Here is a 13,891-nt window from a genome sequence, read left to right as displayed (position 1 = left end):
CCATAGTAATTGTTCCTTGGAGCAGGGAAAATAGGGATCAGCTTTTATGTTGCACCTACCCAGCTCTACCAGGACTGCTCCACACCGTGGGTAGAAATACCCTGTGCTTGCTGCTCTCTGTCCCTGCCAGCCAGGAAAAAATGATGAGTTAAACTGGGACAGTCAGGATTGCTGCAAAGGTTTGGAAGGCCAGTTTAGATGGTGGAGCTGGGCATTGAGCCATGAAGTTTAAAATTCCAGCCTTCATCCCTCATTACAAGCGAGATGCCCCTGCTCAGCCCATTCCCAACATTCCAGCTTCCCGCTGAGCTGTCGCTGGTGCTTGGAGAGGCTCTGTGTGCCCAGGAACCCCCTGCAGCCCTTTCCCTGCTGGGGTGGGGTGTGGTGACTCCTCTTTCTGTCCCAGGGTCCCCCTTTGCCCGTGCCAGTTTGAAGAGTGGGAAGAACGAGAGCTCGTCCTACTTCAGGAGGAAAGAGAAGATGTTCCGCTTCTTCATCCGGCGCATGGTGAAGGCTCAGAGCTTCTACTGGGTTGTGCTCTGCGTGGTGGCCCTCAACACCCTGTGTGTGGCCATGGTGCACTATGACCAGCCTGAGAAGCTGACCACTGCTCTCTGTGAGTACTGGCCACTGCTGTTCCCTCCCAGCTGTTTGTGACCCTGCAGTGCCGCTCGCAGCTTCCCTCCGAGCTTGGCTCTCCTGCCTCACCTCCTGGAATCACAGGTTTGGGTGGGAAGGGAGCTTAAAGCCCAGCTTATTCTTGTCCCTGTGCAGGGATACCTTCCACTAGTGTAAGAGCCTAAAATGAGGGATGCAGAGCTCCAGATGGGCTCTTTAAAATGCTGTTTATTGTATGCAAATGATGCAGCAGTTTATGTGTTGTGGGTGACAAGAGCCCAGCCCACAGCCTGTCAGCCACAGCTGTGGGTTTGTCTGAAGTTAACTTTATATACTTTTCATTACAAAGCATCTTAAAACACAACAACCAATCAATACCTTTATTATTATTTACTATATATCATAACTAACTACTAACATTACCATATTCATGCTACTATTTTCCAATCACCAAAAGTTAGTATGTTACAGTTTAAGCTAGCAGTTGTTTTTCAGTTTTCTTGCAGTGGAAAATTTTGAGATCTTTTCTTTACTTGCAACATGGCATCTTTGTTTGTCTGTGAAAATCTTTTTGCTTGGCAAAAACATCTTTTATTTGAGGTGGATTTATCCTTTGCTCAGAGTCATAAAAGCCCCTTCCAACTCACTTGCTCTTTGCCTTCTTAGTTATCCAGTAAGAATGGCTCAGCAATTCTTTTCTACTATATAAAAACTTGCTTTCATTTCTATTCCTTCTTCAGATTCTACCTTCAAAGATCTTTCTGTTATACATACATATCTGTGAGACCTTCCTGTCAAATCCTTATCCTTCCCAACACACTAGACCCTGCCCAGCCTGGCCTTGGACACTTCCAGTGATCCAGGGGCAGCTACAGCTCCTCTGGGAATTCCATTCCAACCCTTCTCCAACCTCCCAGGGAACAATTCCTTCCCAATATCCCATCCATCCCTGCCTCTGGCAGTGTAAGACCATTCTCCTTGTCCTGGCACTCCAGGCCCTTGTAAATTGTCTCTCTTTATCTTTCTTGTCAGCCCCTTCAGGTCATGGAAAGCCACATTTAGATCATCTCAAAGCTTCCCTTCTCCAGACTGAACAATTCCAATTCTCTTTCAAATCTTATTTCAAATTATTGAAGCGCACAATTCAGAAAAAAATCCACCAGGGTATATGTTTGAGAGAGGAATGTTATCCTAAAAGTTATTGCCAAGTTGAAATTCAGTCAGGTGTAAAGCCTGGAGCAGGACAGGAGGAAATGTCCTGGAATGGGGCAGGAATTGTCCTGGAGCAGCACAGGAGGGATTATCCTGGAGAAGGATGCACAAAGGGAAGGGCAATGGTGCCTGGGGAAAGCAGGATTCTCTGGCTAACCTGGAAAGCAGGATTCTCTGGCAGAGAACTGCAAATCTGTGTGACTTTTGCAGCTGATCTGCACCCATTGGTGGTTCCTGCTGGGGATGCACTCAGAGCTCTGCCAGCTCTGATATTCCTGGGATAACAGCAGTTGGAATGGTCTGTGAGATTAAAATCCTGCCAGTGTGTAATGGTTTAAAATCAAAACCAGTGAGAGACTCCAAGTCAAAAGTACAATTTAATAGGAAAAGAGGGAAAAATAAAATACATGCAATAGTATAAAAGAAAAACCAGTGAAAGAGTCAGAATACAACCTGACACACTGCTAGTTGGGTGGTGGTAGCAGTCCAGGTGGAGTGCTCTTGTTGAAGCAGTGATCCTGTAGAAAGATCTGGTAGCTCTTGTCCTCTGGAATCCAATGGAAAAGGCTGCTCTGGTGTTCCAAATCTCAGTTTTTCTCTGGGTAGGAAAGGCTTGGCTCCTGCCCTGGCTGGAGCATCTCCCAGTGGGATGATGGAATTTATCAGCCATGCACTGGGACTCAATGGCCATGAACAGGAGATATCTCCTGGAGGGAGGATGGGCTGTGGGAAGATTAAAGATGATTGTCCAGCTGGTTTTAACATATGGCCCATTAACAGAGGATATCTCCTATGGAGATAAGTATCACTGCTCCACCTGGTTGAACAGATGGTGATAGAATCCAGACTTTTGGGAACATCTTTACATTGTAACCTGGGACACAGTGCTTACAGAATCAGGCACTGTCCCCACTTGTGCTGTGATTCCTGTCAGAGCCTTTCAAAGTTTGCAACTTTACAGCTCTTTGTCCTCCTTGATGGGGTGTGGTGACAGGGGATGGGTGTCACAGTGCCCTCCTGTGACATTAAGTGACAGAAATAGTCCCAGAGGGAAGGTTATCCTATATTTATGAAAAGATTTTATTTTAGCCACTTCCTGTGGTCGCCTGGTTTAGCTCAGAGAGTCTAGAAGTGCTCTGGAAAGATGGATTTTGGGGTTTTAAATTGCTCTGATGAATAAGAAATAGTGTCTCCCTGAGGTCACAGACTCGCTCACAAATCTTGGTTTTAAAAAAGTGTGGAAGGTGAGGGATGAAGCTTTTTTGTTTATTTTAATGAAGTTTGGAGGCTGGGACTCCTAGAGCTGGAAAACTTCTAGAAATTCCTGATGCTGATAGTGCAAATTTTTCCTTCTGAAGGGATGGGATGAGGTTTGTTCCTGGAAAAAAAAAAGCCATTTCTTTGGCCATTTCTGACCCTATAAAATGGCCAGGAACAAATCTGTTGTTCAGCACTTGACCAGATGAAAATTCAAGTAAAGCTTCTGAAAAAAAGCAAACAGAAGGCTGGGAAAAAACCTCAAATATTTCGAACAGTTTAACAATGTTGGCTTAGATCTTTAAAGATCCTTGTCTACCTAATTTGCCTTGATTTCTCTGTAAATTAGATACTTAAATATTTCTTGCCTCAGATCCTCAGGTCTTTCCTTATTACAAGGAAGGCAAACTTTTGAAGTTTTTTTTTATTAGACCTAAGAGGTCAGGAATACTGACTGCTCTGACATCAAAAGCTCCTTATTAATATTTGTTGAAATATTTAATGCCACTAGGTAATGGAGCTCTAATGAGAGATGTATAATAAGGACAGAAATTTCTTTCAAGGTTTCTTTTTTTTTTTTTTTTTTTGCAAGATTTCAACTGAAAAGAGAGACAGACCATACAGAGAAGTCACTCTTGCTTATTCATTAACTCAATTTACCAAAGGAAATAATAAGCTAGATTGGCAAGGTAATTAGAAATTTGAGGATTAGGATTTCCTCTGGAATTAGGAGTAAATGTTTAGGAAACAAACCCCACACTTGAAGTCTTTCAACTCAAAAAAAAAGTTTCAGATTTACAAAACTGAGTTTTGGGAGCACTTTATGCAGTGACTTTTCCAAGGGAAGAAATCCACGAACCAGAAACTCCTTCACGTTCCAGTGAGGGCTGGTTCTGCCTCTTGCAATTAAAGATTCACCTCCAGCTGGGAAATTTATCTGAGACAGATGCCACAGATTAGGCTTCCAGTCTATCCCAGGTGAAGACAAAAAATAGGGAATAGGTTGGAATTAGGGATGGATCCATTTTTCAGGAGTTCTGCATTTGTCCATAATGTCAATTAGTGTCAGAAGCACTTGGGCAGCAAGTTTGAATTTTTTGGTGTAGAAAGAAATTCCAGCTCCCCTCTGAGCTGGGAGTGGGGTATCCCAGCGTCTTACATTTAATGGAAGAGGCAGAAAACCACCAAATATTGTGTTTTATTGGGGATTAAATTCTCAACATCCTCCCAGCCTTTGCACCATCACACTGTCCTTTGTCAATAGGAAAACAGCTGGACAGGGGCTCCAAAATCATCCCCTGGAAGAAACCCCAGAATGGGGAGGAAAGGGAGCTGAGGGGGTCACCTGGTGCCACCTCCCTGCCCCAGCAGGGCCATCCCAGAGCACAGGGCACAGGACTGTGTCCAGATGGCTCTGAATATCCCCAGGGAGGAGATTCCACACCCTCCTGAGCTACTTGTTCGCCTCACAGGGAAGAAATTCTTCTTGACATTGAGGTGGAATTTACTGGGATCAGCTCAGTTCTGCTTGTCCCATTGCTGGGCCCCTGGAGCAGAGCCTGGGCCCTGCTCTGAGCCCCCCCTGCAGATATTTTGGTAAGATTCCTCTCAATCAGCTCTTCTTGAGGCTGAACAGCCCCAGCTCTCTCAGCCTTGTCTCATAAGAGAGATGCTCTGGTCCCCTCAGCATCTTTGTCATCCTTCATCCAGGAGCTCTGTGAATTTCTGGGGTGTTAAACCCTGCTGGAAACAGCACTGGCACTGGGGAGGGACAGCCCAGTGTGGGTCACAGAAAAAAACAGATTATCCAGAAATAGGGCACGGTTTTGTGGATGCTCACGTTGGGTTTTTAGACAGGGTGATACAAGTTTGGTCACTGTGACAACGAGAATAAAAAACAGAGATCCCAGCCTGGTTTGGGTGGGAAGGGACCTCAAAGCCCATCCAGTGCCACCCCTGCCATGGCAGGGACCCCTCCCACTGTCCCAGGTGCTCCAGCCCCAGTGTCCAGCCTGGCCTTGGGCACTGCCAGGGATCCAGGGGCAGCCACAGCTGCTCTGGGCACCCTGTGCCAGCCCTGCCCACCCTGCCAGGGAACAATTCCTGCCCAATATCCTAACTAAATCTCTCCATGAATGGTCATCATGGAAATTCCAATGTACACCAGACAATTTTTTGTTGTGGGGTGGTCAGGTGGATTTTATTTGTTTGTTTTGAGGTTTATTTTATTTTTTTAAGATAGTTTTCTCCAAGAGAAGAAGCAGAGGCTCTGTGGGCTCATTTTGGGGATGATTGTCTCTGCTCTGGGCAGAAACCTATTTTAGTGTGATTTTTGAACAAAAAACTTTGAAGAATTTTCCTAAAAGCCCTACAAGTTCAACCTCTTAAATTCCAAGTATCCCATACCTCCAAACCCTCCTGAACTCCAGGATGAGGAGCTGTGGGTCTGCATTGACACCTGGCTGTGCACTGGGGATGACCTAAACCTTTCCACCCCGTTCCTGGGGGATGGCAGAGCTTTCATAGCTTCAAATTTCTACAGATCCCTGATGCAATACTGAGTGCAGGGAATGCTTGGTGCCCTAAGGACTTTGCTGGTTGTTTTGGTGTTGCAGTGGTGGCCAGACTGGACCTGTCCCCTCACTCCTGCCTGGATAACTCTGCAGCACAAACATCTGGGAAGGAGCCCAGCTGGGGTTGACCCTCCAGGAATTCTCCTGGAAATCCCCACTCTGCCCAAGATTTGTGCACAAATCCATTAGATAGGGGCAGAACGAGAGCACAAAACCAGGGGATTTGAAGGAGCTCCTGGAAACACTTGGCAAAATCCTTTAACTTGGAGAGTGACAGAGTCTAAAAATGGCTTAGAAGTTAATCCATGATGAGGGAACATCGCTGCAGAGGAGCAGGACCTGGCTGGTGTGATGCAGAGCAAGAGAGAAATCAGAAATTCCAATGATGTTGTTTCAGGGAAGGTGCTTAGGAAAGAACTGAGGAGGCTTTTTGTGAACTGCAGCAGCAGGAGAGGAGAAAGCCTGTGAGGATCTGCTAAACCCTGCAACTCTACCCAGGCACCTCTAATTCAATTATACCTGTCCCTCTGGGGAGAAGTTTAATTACATTACAAATTAATTTTACTTAAAGAACGGTTGGTAAAAGCCTACGGGTCTGCATTGATTTATTTTTCCCTTGGTCTTTTCTTTTAACTTTTCTGTTTTGAATTGTTCTGAGTAGCTTTCTCTGCTTGATGCTCCATATCTCTACAAGTGCTTTGAAAGAAGGACTGCAGGAGCTTTGGAGAGAGGCTTGGGATTTCTTTAGCCTTATTGAAAGAACTGATGAGGAATTCTTTGAATTCTTTTGGTATGATTAATAACAGGTCCTACTTCATGCCCCTGTAATTATTCTCAAATTCAATCAGAGATTCTCCTTCTCTGTATGGAAAAGACTCCAGGGCCAAATAGGATTTCTCTCATGCTGCAGATGGACACTGAAACACAGAACTTTGGTTAAATAAGCTGCAGTTGCCTATAAAAGAATATATTTCCTGCATATATTTAATGGTTTTATTATCATCTCTTCATGTTCATTTCCACCACTGCCAATATTCTGAGAAAGAAGAGATTTCTGTCAGAAACCAACTCTGGCATGGCACCAGTGAGGTCGGGTAGAGGCAAAGATGAATTTTCAGCAGAGGGGCAGGCACTGGGGCAGAGCAGGAGGCCCCAGGGATGGGGCTCCTCTCCCTCTGCCTGAAGCTGTGGGATGAGGTTGGGGCAGAGCTCCCTGGAGCTGTGGGATGGGGTTTAGGGACTGTGGGGATGAGGTTTCAGCACTGGATCACTCCAGTTTCACTTGCCCTTCCCAAAGCTCTCTTTTTTCTCCAGCAAATCCTGCAGGGATCCATCCTGGCTCTTTAATCTTTGTAGGTTTAAACCCCAAATGCACAATCCAAATGTTTCCTTCCTGATAAACCCAGTCTTTGAGCACAGCATTAGAGCCATTATGGCCTGAGAGCCTCTTCCCTCATGTTTGGGGGAATTTCTGTCTGCTGAGCATTTCACATCTGCTTGGGCAAAAAGGGGCAATTTTGCCCTGCTGAAATTCTCCTGCTCTGTTTAATGTGAGGGGAGAGTGAGGAGGGGGAAGTGTCAGGCTCAGCACCTGCTTCTGATGCCACTGGACTTGGAGATGGGGCAGAAATGGAATTAATCCATTGTGATTGACAAAAAGGAGCTGGTAACTCTAATTAGGAAACTAATTCAAAGGTGTGAGGTGAAGGAGTGCTTGCATGGCCTTTGCCAACAGCACAGCTTGGAAATGAAATAAGAGTGTTTGTATCAAACTTTTCCTCCTTAAATCACATCACAAAATGCTTCTGAGTAAAGCAAATGAAATTAGGTGAGGTTTGAATACCAGGAGGCCCAAACAACAAAATTGCATTTTCAATTATTTAGGTAGGGCCTTCTCAGAAGAAATCATGTGTTGGATGCAGCAGCTTCTCCATGGAGCTAATTCCTTCTGCCCAAGGAGTTCAGGGTCTGAATTTCCCTTCCCTCCATCCCAGCCTCACTGGGCTGTGATTTGTAGCATCTGGTACCTGCTGAGACACAGTTCTTGCTGCCAGCTCTGGGCTCTGCTCTGGAATTCTTCAGCTGGGAAAGGCCAAGGTTGGCTCTTGCAGGAGCAGCAGAAGGAAGGTGGTTTTTAGATGCTCTGAGTTTTAAACATTTCCTGTTTTGTTTTGGGTTTTTTTAAAATATATATATAATCAAATATTTCTTGATTCTCTTTTGCCACTTTCTAGCTTTTTTCTGGTGTGATATTGCAGGTGTGTTTGCAGGATGTGTCAGTCTGATGGTGACACCTTTGCCCTCATGATACCTGGGGTGTGTTCACTGCTGGAGCAGTGACTGAACATTAATCCTTGGTTCCTTCCTCCTTTTTTGTTCATTTGGGGTGATGGTAATTGTCTTGGCAAAGTGTCCAGAGGTCTGTTGGTGCAAATTTGCAGTTAAAAAAACTACTGAGGATTTTTTATTGTTGTGTGGAAGGATCTGGGGGACACCTGAGGTGTGACTCGGTCAGGTGAGGCTGGGGCAGGGATAAGGGGATGAGAATCTCCCTGCTGGAGATGTGACACATGTGGGGACTGTGCACTGATTCCTGGAGGATCCACAACCTCCAGTGATGTTATCAGCTGATTTAACAAGGTTTCACACTATGGGCTGGATGTCAATCTTTGTAGTAGGGAGAACACCTGGAAGTTATTCTAGTGAGCACTACATTCTGAGTGTAAAACTAAAGTCCCTCTGCAGCTCTCCTGGAGCCTCTTTAGGGCTGGAAGGGGCTCTGAGCTCTCTCTGGAGCTTCTCCTCTTCAGGTGAGCACCCCCAGCTCTCCCAGCCTGCCTCCAGAGCACAGGGGCTCCAGCCCTGGGAGCAGCTCCAGGTTTGCTCTGTACTTGTTCCAGCAGCTCCTGTTGGTCTCAGAGCTACAGGTGAGGGCTCAGCAGAGCAGATGAAAGGTGTAATGGCTTTGAAAGCAATACCAGTGAGAGACTCCCAGTCAGAAATACAATTTAATAGGGAAAAAGAAAAAAATAAAATACATGCAATAGTACAAAAGAAAAGAACCCTAAACCACTGACAGAGTCAGAATGCAACCCAACACCCCGCTAGTCAGAGTGGTGGCTGCAGTCCAGGTGGAGTGCTCTTGTTGAAGCAGTGATCCTGGAGAAAGGTCTGGCAGCTCTTGTCCTCTGGAATCCAGTGCAAAAAGCTGCCTTGGTGTTCCAAATCTCAGTTTTTATCTAGGTAGGAAAGGCTTGGCTCCTGCCCTGGCTGGAGCATCTCCCAGTGGGATGATGGAATTTTATCAGCCATGCACTGGGACTCAGTGGCCATGAACAGGAGATATCTCCTGGAGGGAGGATGGGCTGTGGAAAGGTAAAGATGATTGTCCCAGCTGGTTTAAAGATGGCCCATTAGCAGAGGATATCTCCCATGGAGAAAAGCATCACTGCTCCACCTGATGGATAGAATCCATACTTTGGGGCAGATCTTTACATTGTATCCTGGGACAGAAGGTCAGATGGATTTACAGTATAATGGTGGATATCCCTTTACTCTGGGATCCTTGGTGCTGGAGACAGCAGTCTCAGTTCCTCACTTTGTCCTTGCACCTCCTGTCAGAAAGGAGAGAAAAGCTGCAGCTGGGTCAGGTGTGGAGAGGCTTCTCCTCAGAGCTCTGAGCTCCAGGTGACAGGGAATTGTGCTGCTGTCCCCATGCTCTTCCCTGAGCAGTGAGATCCAGAGGCTGGAGCCTGGCTCTTCCTGGGGAAAAGGCTGTGGATCTCAGATTTTGTCATCTTATTCCTCAGCTGGGAACACGTTGCCCTTGAGAGTCTCCTTTAATGATCTTGCTCCTGTTTTCAAGGAGAGCAGTCACATGGGATAATTAATACTCTGCTAAAATTCCCTCCCTTTTTGCAAATGTTGACACAGGTGTCCTTGCAGGCTCCTCACTAAGGTGTTAATAAAGCTTCTCTCATCTCATTATTGCTTCCTGGATTTCAGCAAACTTTATCCCCATGATGTGCCATGACTGGCTTTCATTTAAATTTTAAAATTTAAAACCCCTTTTTATTTTTGGGTAATCGAAGCTGCGTTTTTCAAGGCACTTCCAAAGACACCCAGAACGGAGCTGGGCCAGCTCTGCTCACTCCCTATGGATGTGCCAGGCTGGGAATGGAAATCCAGGCAGGTGGGAAGAACCCTCATTCCGTGTTCTGTCTCTCCCCATGCTGAGCTGAAACTGCAGATTGCAGGAGGTCAGAGAATGGTGGAATCATGGAATATCCTGAGCTGGAGAGACCCCCCAGGATCAGCCAGTGCAGACCCTGTCCCTGGCCAGACCCCCCAACAATCCCAGCCTGTCCATCCCTGGTGTCCAAACGCTCCTGGAGCTCTGGCAGCCTCGGGGCCGTGCCCATTCCCTGGGGAGCCTGGGCAGTGCCAGCACCTCTGGGGGAGGGAAGAGCCTTGCCCTGAGCTCCAGCCTGAGCCTGGGCAGTGCCAGCACCTCTGGGGGAGGGAAGAGCCTTGCCCTGAGCTCCAGCCTGAGCCTGCCCTGGCCCAGCCCCAGCCATTCCCTGGGTTCTATCCCTGTCCCAGAGCAGAGCCCAGAGCCACCCCAGAGTGCAAAGCCCCTGGAATCCAGGATTATCCTGCTAAAATTTTCCTTCTATCTGTTGTCCCATATTTGCCACCATCTCCTCTTTATCATTCCTGGAATCATAAAACTGAAATTATAAGAGACTTTCTTGTAGCATCTGTGCTGCTGCAGCCTCTGAGAACCTCCTGTGCTGCACAAAACAAGGTGATTAATCCCCACCTTTTGAGGTTTGATTCTTTTCCTCATCTTTTCTCCAGAGAGGTTTGCCTTCTGCTGTTTGGTTTTTCTTGGTAGTGTAGGTGGTTTTTCACTCTTGCTGTTGCTTATTGGCCTCCAGATCCAAACTTAAAATGCCAAAAGCAGTGTTTGCTGTAGCTTCAAGTGCTCAAAACTTGATGTGGAAATTGAAGCCTCCAGCTCTGTTCCTTCTGCCCTTTGTTTCATCATAGGTGATAAATTTTCCCATCAAAATCTTCCCAGTCTGTGATATGTGAAGGAAAAGGAAACAGAAGGGGCTCTTCCATAATTACAGGGCTATAAAGGCATAATAAAAATAAATGTGGTAACAGGAGACACAACACCTCTGAATATGAGCCCTCAGCACTTCTGTTGGGTAGAAGAGTATTTTTATCATCAGAGGATGGTACAGAAACTTACACCCCACACCCAAAAGTTTCCATCTCTTGCAAGTACAGAAATCCCAAAACATCTTTGCAATTAAATTTGACCTTTAAAAATGTTAGATCCAGGGCTTTCAGTTGAAATTCCTTGATACAGACAATGAGGATGTTATTTAATGCTCCTGCCCCCACCCTGCCCACAGGTGAACATTTGCTTCACAGCTCATGGGCACACAGAAGGAATTGTGACTAATGGTGCCTGGCTCCTGTTTGCCATTGCACAGGGATTTTCTTCTGCCAGCAGGCCCTTGGTGCTGTGGGAAAAGGAGCAAAAATTCCCCATATGAAGAGCTCTGCCCAGCAAGGGCTCATGGATTGATTTAATCTCTTCTCCCGTTCCCAGATTTCGCAGAGTTTGTTTTCCTGGGGCTGTTCCTCACTGAGATGTCTTTGAAGATGTATGGGCTGGGGCCAAGAAATTACTTCCACTCTTCCTTCAACTGCTTTGACTTTGGGGTGAGTAACATCCAGCAGGGTGGATAAATCATGGAATGGTTTGGGGTGGAAGGGACCTTCAAATCATCTAATTCCAACCTCTGCCATGGGCAGGGACATTTCCACTATCCCAGGCTGCTCCAAATCCCAGTGTCCAGCCTGGCCTTGGATGCTTCCAGGGATCCAGGGGCAGCCACAGCTTCTCTGAGAATTCCATTCCAACCCCTCCCCACCCTCCCAGGGAAGAATTCCTACTCAATATCCCATCCAACCCTGCCCTCTGGCAGTGGGAAACCTCTGTCCTGTCACTCCCTGTCCTTGAAAACCCTCCCTGCTCCAGGCAGGAGTCTCTGCTGTCACTCAGGTGCTGGGTGTTGAAGGATGAGTGTGAAATCCACAGGAAGTGTCTCCTGTGGGGAGCAGCCCTGCTATAAATTAGCAGTGAGATGCATTCAGCTCCCCTCGTTATCCTGCTGTAGGAAGGGATGTGACAGCTGGGGGATTTCATTTCCTGCAGCATCAGCACCCCTGAGTGCTCTGATTGCAGAGTCTGCCCCTCCCATTTCAATGAGCTGGTGGAAAGACAAAATACCCAAAAAAACCCCACACATCTTCCTGCTCATGTCACCCACTGAGCAGCCTTCACCCCGAGTCACACAGGCAGAGTGTGAAAAATGAGCTTCCTTTTTTGATAGATTAAAAAAAAAAAATTAATAAAAGATGATCGGAGATAAACAATAAAGTAAAAAGTTAAAATGCTTCCGAGTTTAGTATTCAAATAAGAGTATACTTGTTGTTTTGGAAATATTTTGAAAATTTATTAGTTTGTTGTATTATATATATTTTTAAACGTTTTTATAAATTATTTTTTATATTTTAGGAATTGTTTTACATAGGTTTTTTTGAGTTTGTTTCTTTTGGAGTGCTTTTTAGTTGTGGTTTTAATTTTTTAATTAATTAATTAGGGTTGTGGTTTTTAATTTTTATAAATGGTTGGTGCTGGTAGTTGGTATATTAGTAGTAGGTGCTTTTATTGGGTGTTATTTAATTAAATAAATAGTTTATTTACTATGAAAATATTTTATTAGTTTATGTTATTTTTAAAGAAAACCATATTTTTAAAACTATTTAAATACTACACATACAGTATTTACTTTAATATTTGCAAAAAGCCAATACCATAATATGTATTTATAACAAGAGCTTTTCAGACATCACCAGGAGTAGAAGAGTAAACACCTGATGAGGAGACAGCAGGGCAATAATTCGGATTCTTTCAGTGCACAAGTCCAGGCTCAAACTGCAGCTGTGGTGTGAACAGCAGGGCTGGGTTTGGCTGCATGTCCTGGTTTGAAGGACAGGTGTCTGCTAAGGAGGGCAGGAGCCTCTCTTTGAAATGGAGAATGTAAACTCCCTCCCTCCAAATTTTTATAATTTTGAAATTAAGGGGCTCTCAGGCAAAAATATGGGAATAGCAATAACAGTTCTTTACTAGGACAATTAAAATAGAAATGCAGGATTACAAAGAACAATCCCAAACCCTGCCAGAGTCAGAATCCAAGCTGACACAGTCAGTCAGGGTGGTGGCACAGTCCCATTCCATGGTGGCTGCATCCTCCTGCAGGGGCAGATGTGGTTCAGCTGGAGCAGTGCTCCTGGAGAAGGTGCAGTTTCCTCTGAAGGTCCAGGGATGATGTGGAAAGGTCTGGCTTTCCTCTGGAATCCAGTGGAAAGAAGGTGCCTTGGTGTCCAAAATCTCAGTTTTTCTCTGGGTAGGAAAGGCTTGGCTCCTGCCCTGGCTGGAGCATCTCCCAGTGGGACGATGGAATTTTATCAGCCATGCCCTGGGACTCAATGGTCATGAACAGGAGATATCTCCTGGAGGGAGGATGGGCTGTGGGAAGATAAAGATGATTGTCCAGCTGGTTTAAAGATGGCCCATTAGCAGAGAATATGTGCCAGGAGATCAGGGGCACTGCCCCAGCTGGTTTAACAGAAGATGATAGAAAACACATTTCTGGGCACATCCTGTATTGCAACCCAAGACACTGCAGCTCACCAAGAGCCTGGTGTGTAGATGGTAATTTATTCATTAGGAGCTATTAGCTGTAATCTGTGCTTGCAGAGGAGAACTCAGCCTCTCTTATCTACAGTGTGGGCTGAGCAGGACTCAGCCACACAATTCACAGAATTCACACAATTCTCAGTCTGCTGTAACAACCCAGATATGGAGCTTTAGATGCAGCCAGGGGCAAAGGGAGCGTGGCTCAGGTCACTGCACTCATCACCCAGCCCTGCTGTGACACTCAGGCTGCTGTTTTGAGTTCTTATATCCCAAAATGCTGGGAGTGACTCTTCTTCCATGAAGACAAATTCCTCTTCTCCTACAAGGGAGGAGGAGCTGTTGTCACCTTTTGTGAGTGACCCTCCTAAATCCAAGGCTCTAAGTAGAGGCAATTCATTCTCTTTTTGGCCATGACAGCAGCAAAGCTCAGGGTAAACAGAATTAGGGA

The 13,891-nt window shown here is 45.8% G+C and overlaps 2 protein-coding genes across 5 annotated transcripts in view; both read left to right on the top strand.

The window, feature by feature from the left end:
- The window catches only part of EHMT1 (euchromatic histone lysine methyltransferase 1), a 460,745-nt gene that overhangs the window by 306,045 nt on the left and 140,809 nt on the right, over window positions 1-13,891 (top strand). The gene's annotated exons all lie outside the window — the stretch shown is intronic.
- Window positions 1-13,891, top strand: part of CACNA1B (calcium voltage-gated channel subunit alpha1 B) — a 292,116-nt gene that overhangs the window by 165,624 nt on the left and 112,601 nt on the right. For all 4 annotated transcript variants that reach the window (XM_079324218.1, XM_079324217.1, XM_079324216.1 and 1 more), the window contains 2 exons: window positions 407-616; window positions 11,287-11,399. In XM_079324218.1, the coding sequence (XP_079180344.1) occupies window positions 407-616; window positions 11,287-11,399 (323 nt within the window). The remainder of the gene's footprint in view (window positions 1-406; window positions 617-11,286; window positions 11,400-13,891) is intronic.

Source organism: Erithacus rubecula (assembly GCF_903797595.1).
Source record: "Erithacus rubecula genome assembly, chromosome: 21".
In the NCBI taxonomy this organism is placed as follows: Eukaryota; Metazoa; Chordata; class Aves; order Passeriformes; family Muscicapidae; genus Erithacus; species Erithacus rubecula.
Note: the sequence above shows the minus strand (reverse complement) of the source record. Positions and strands in the feature narration are given on the sequence as shown.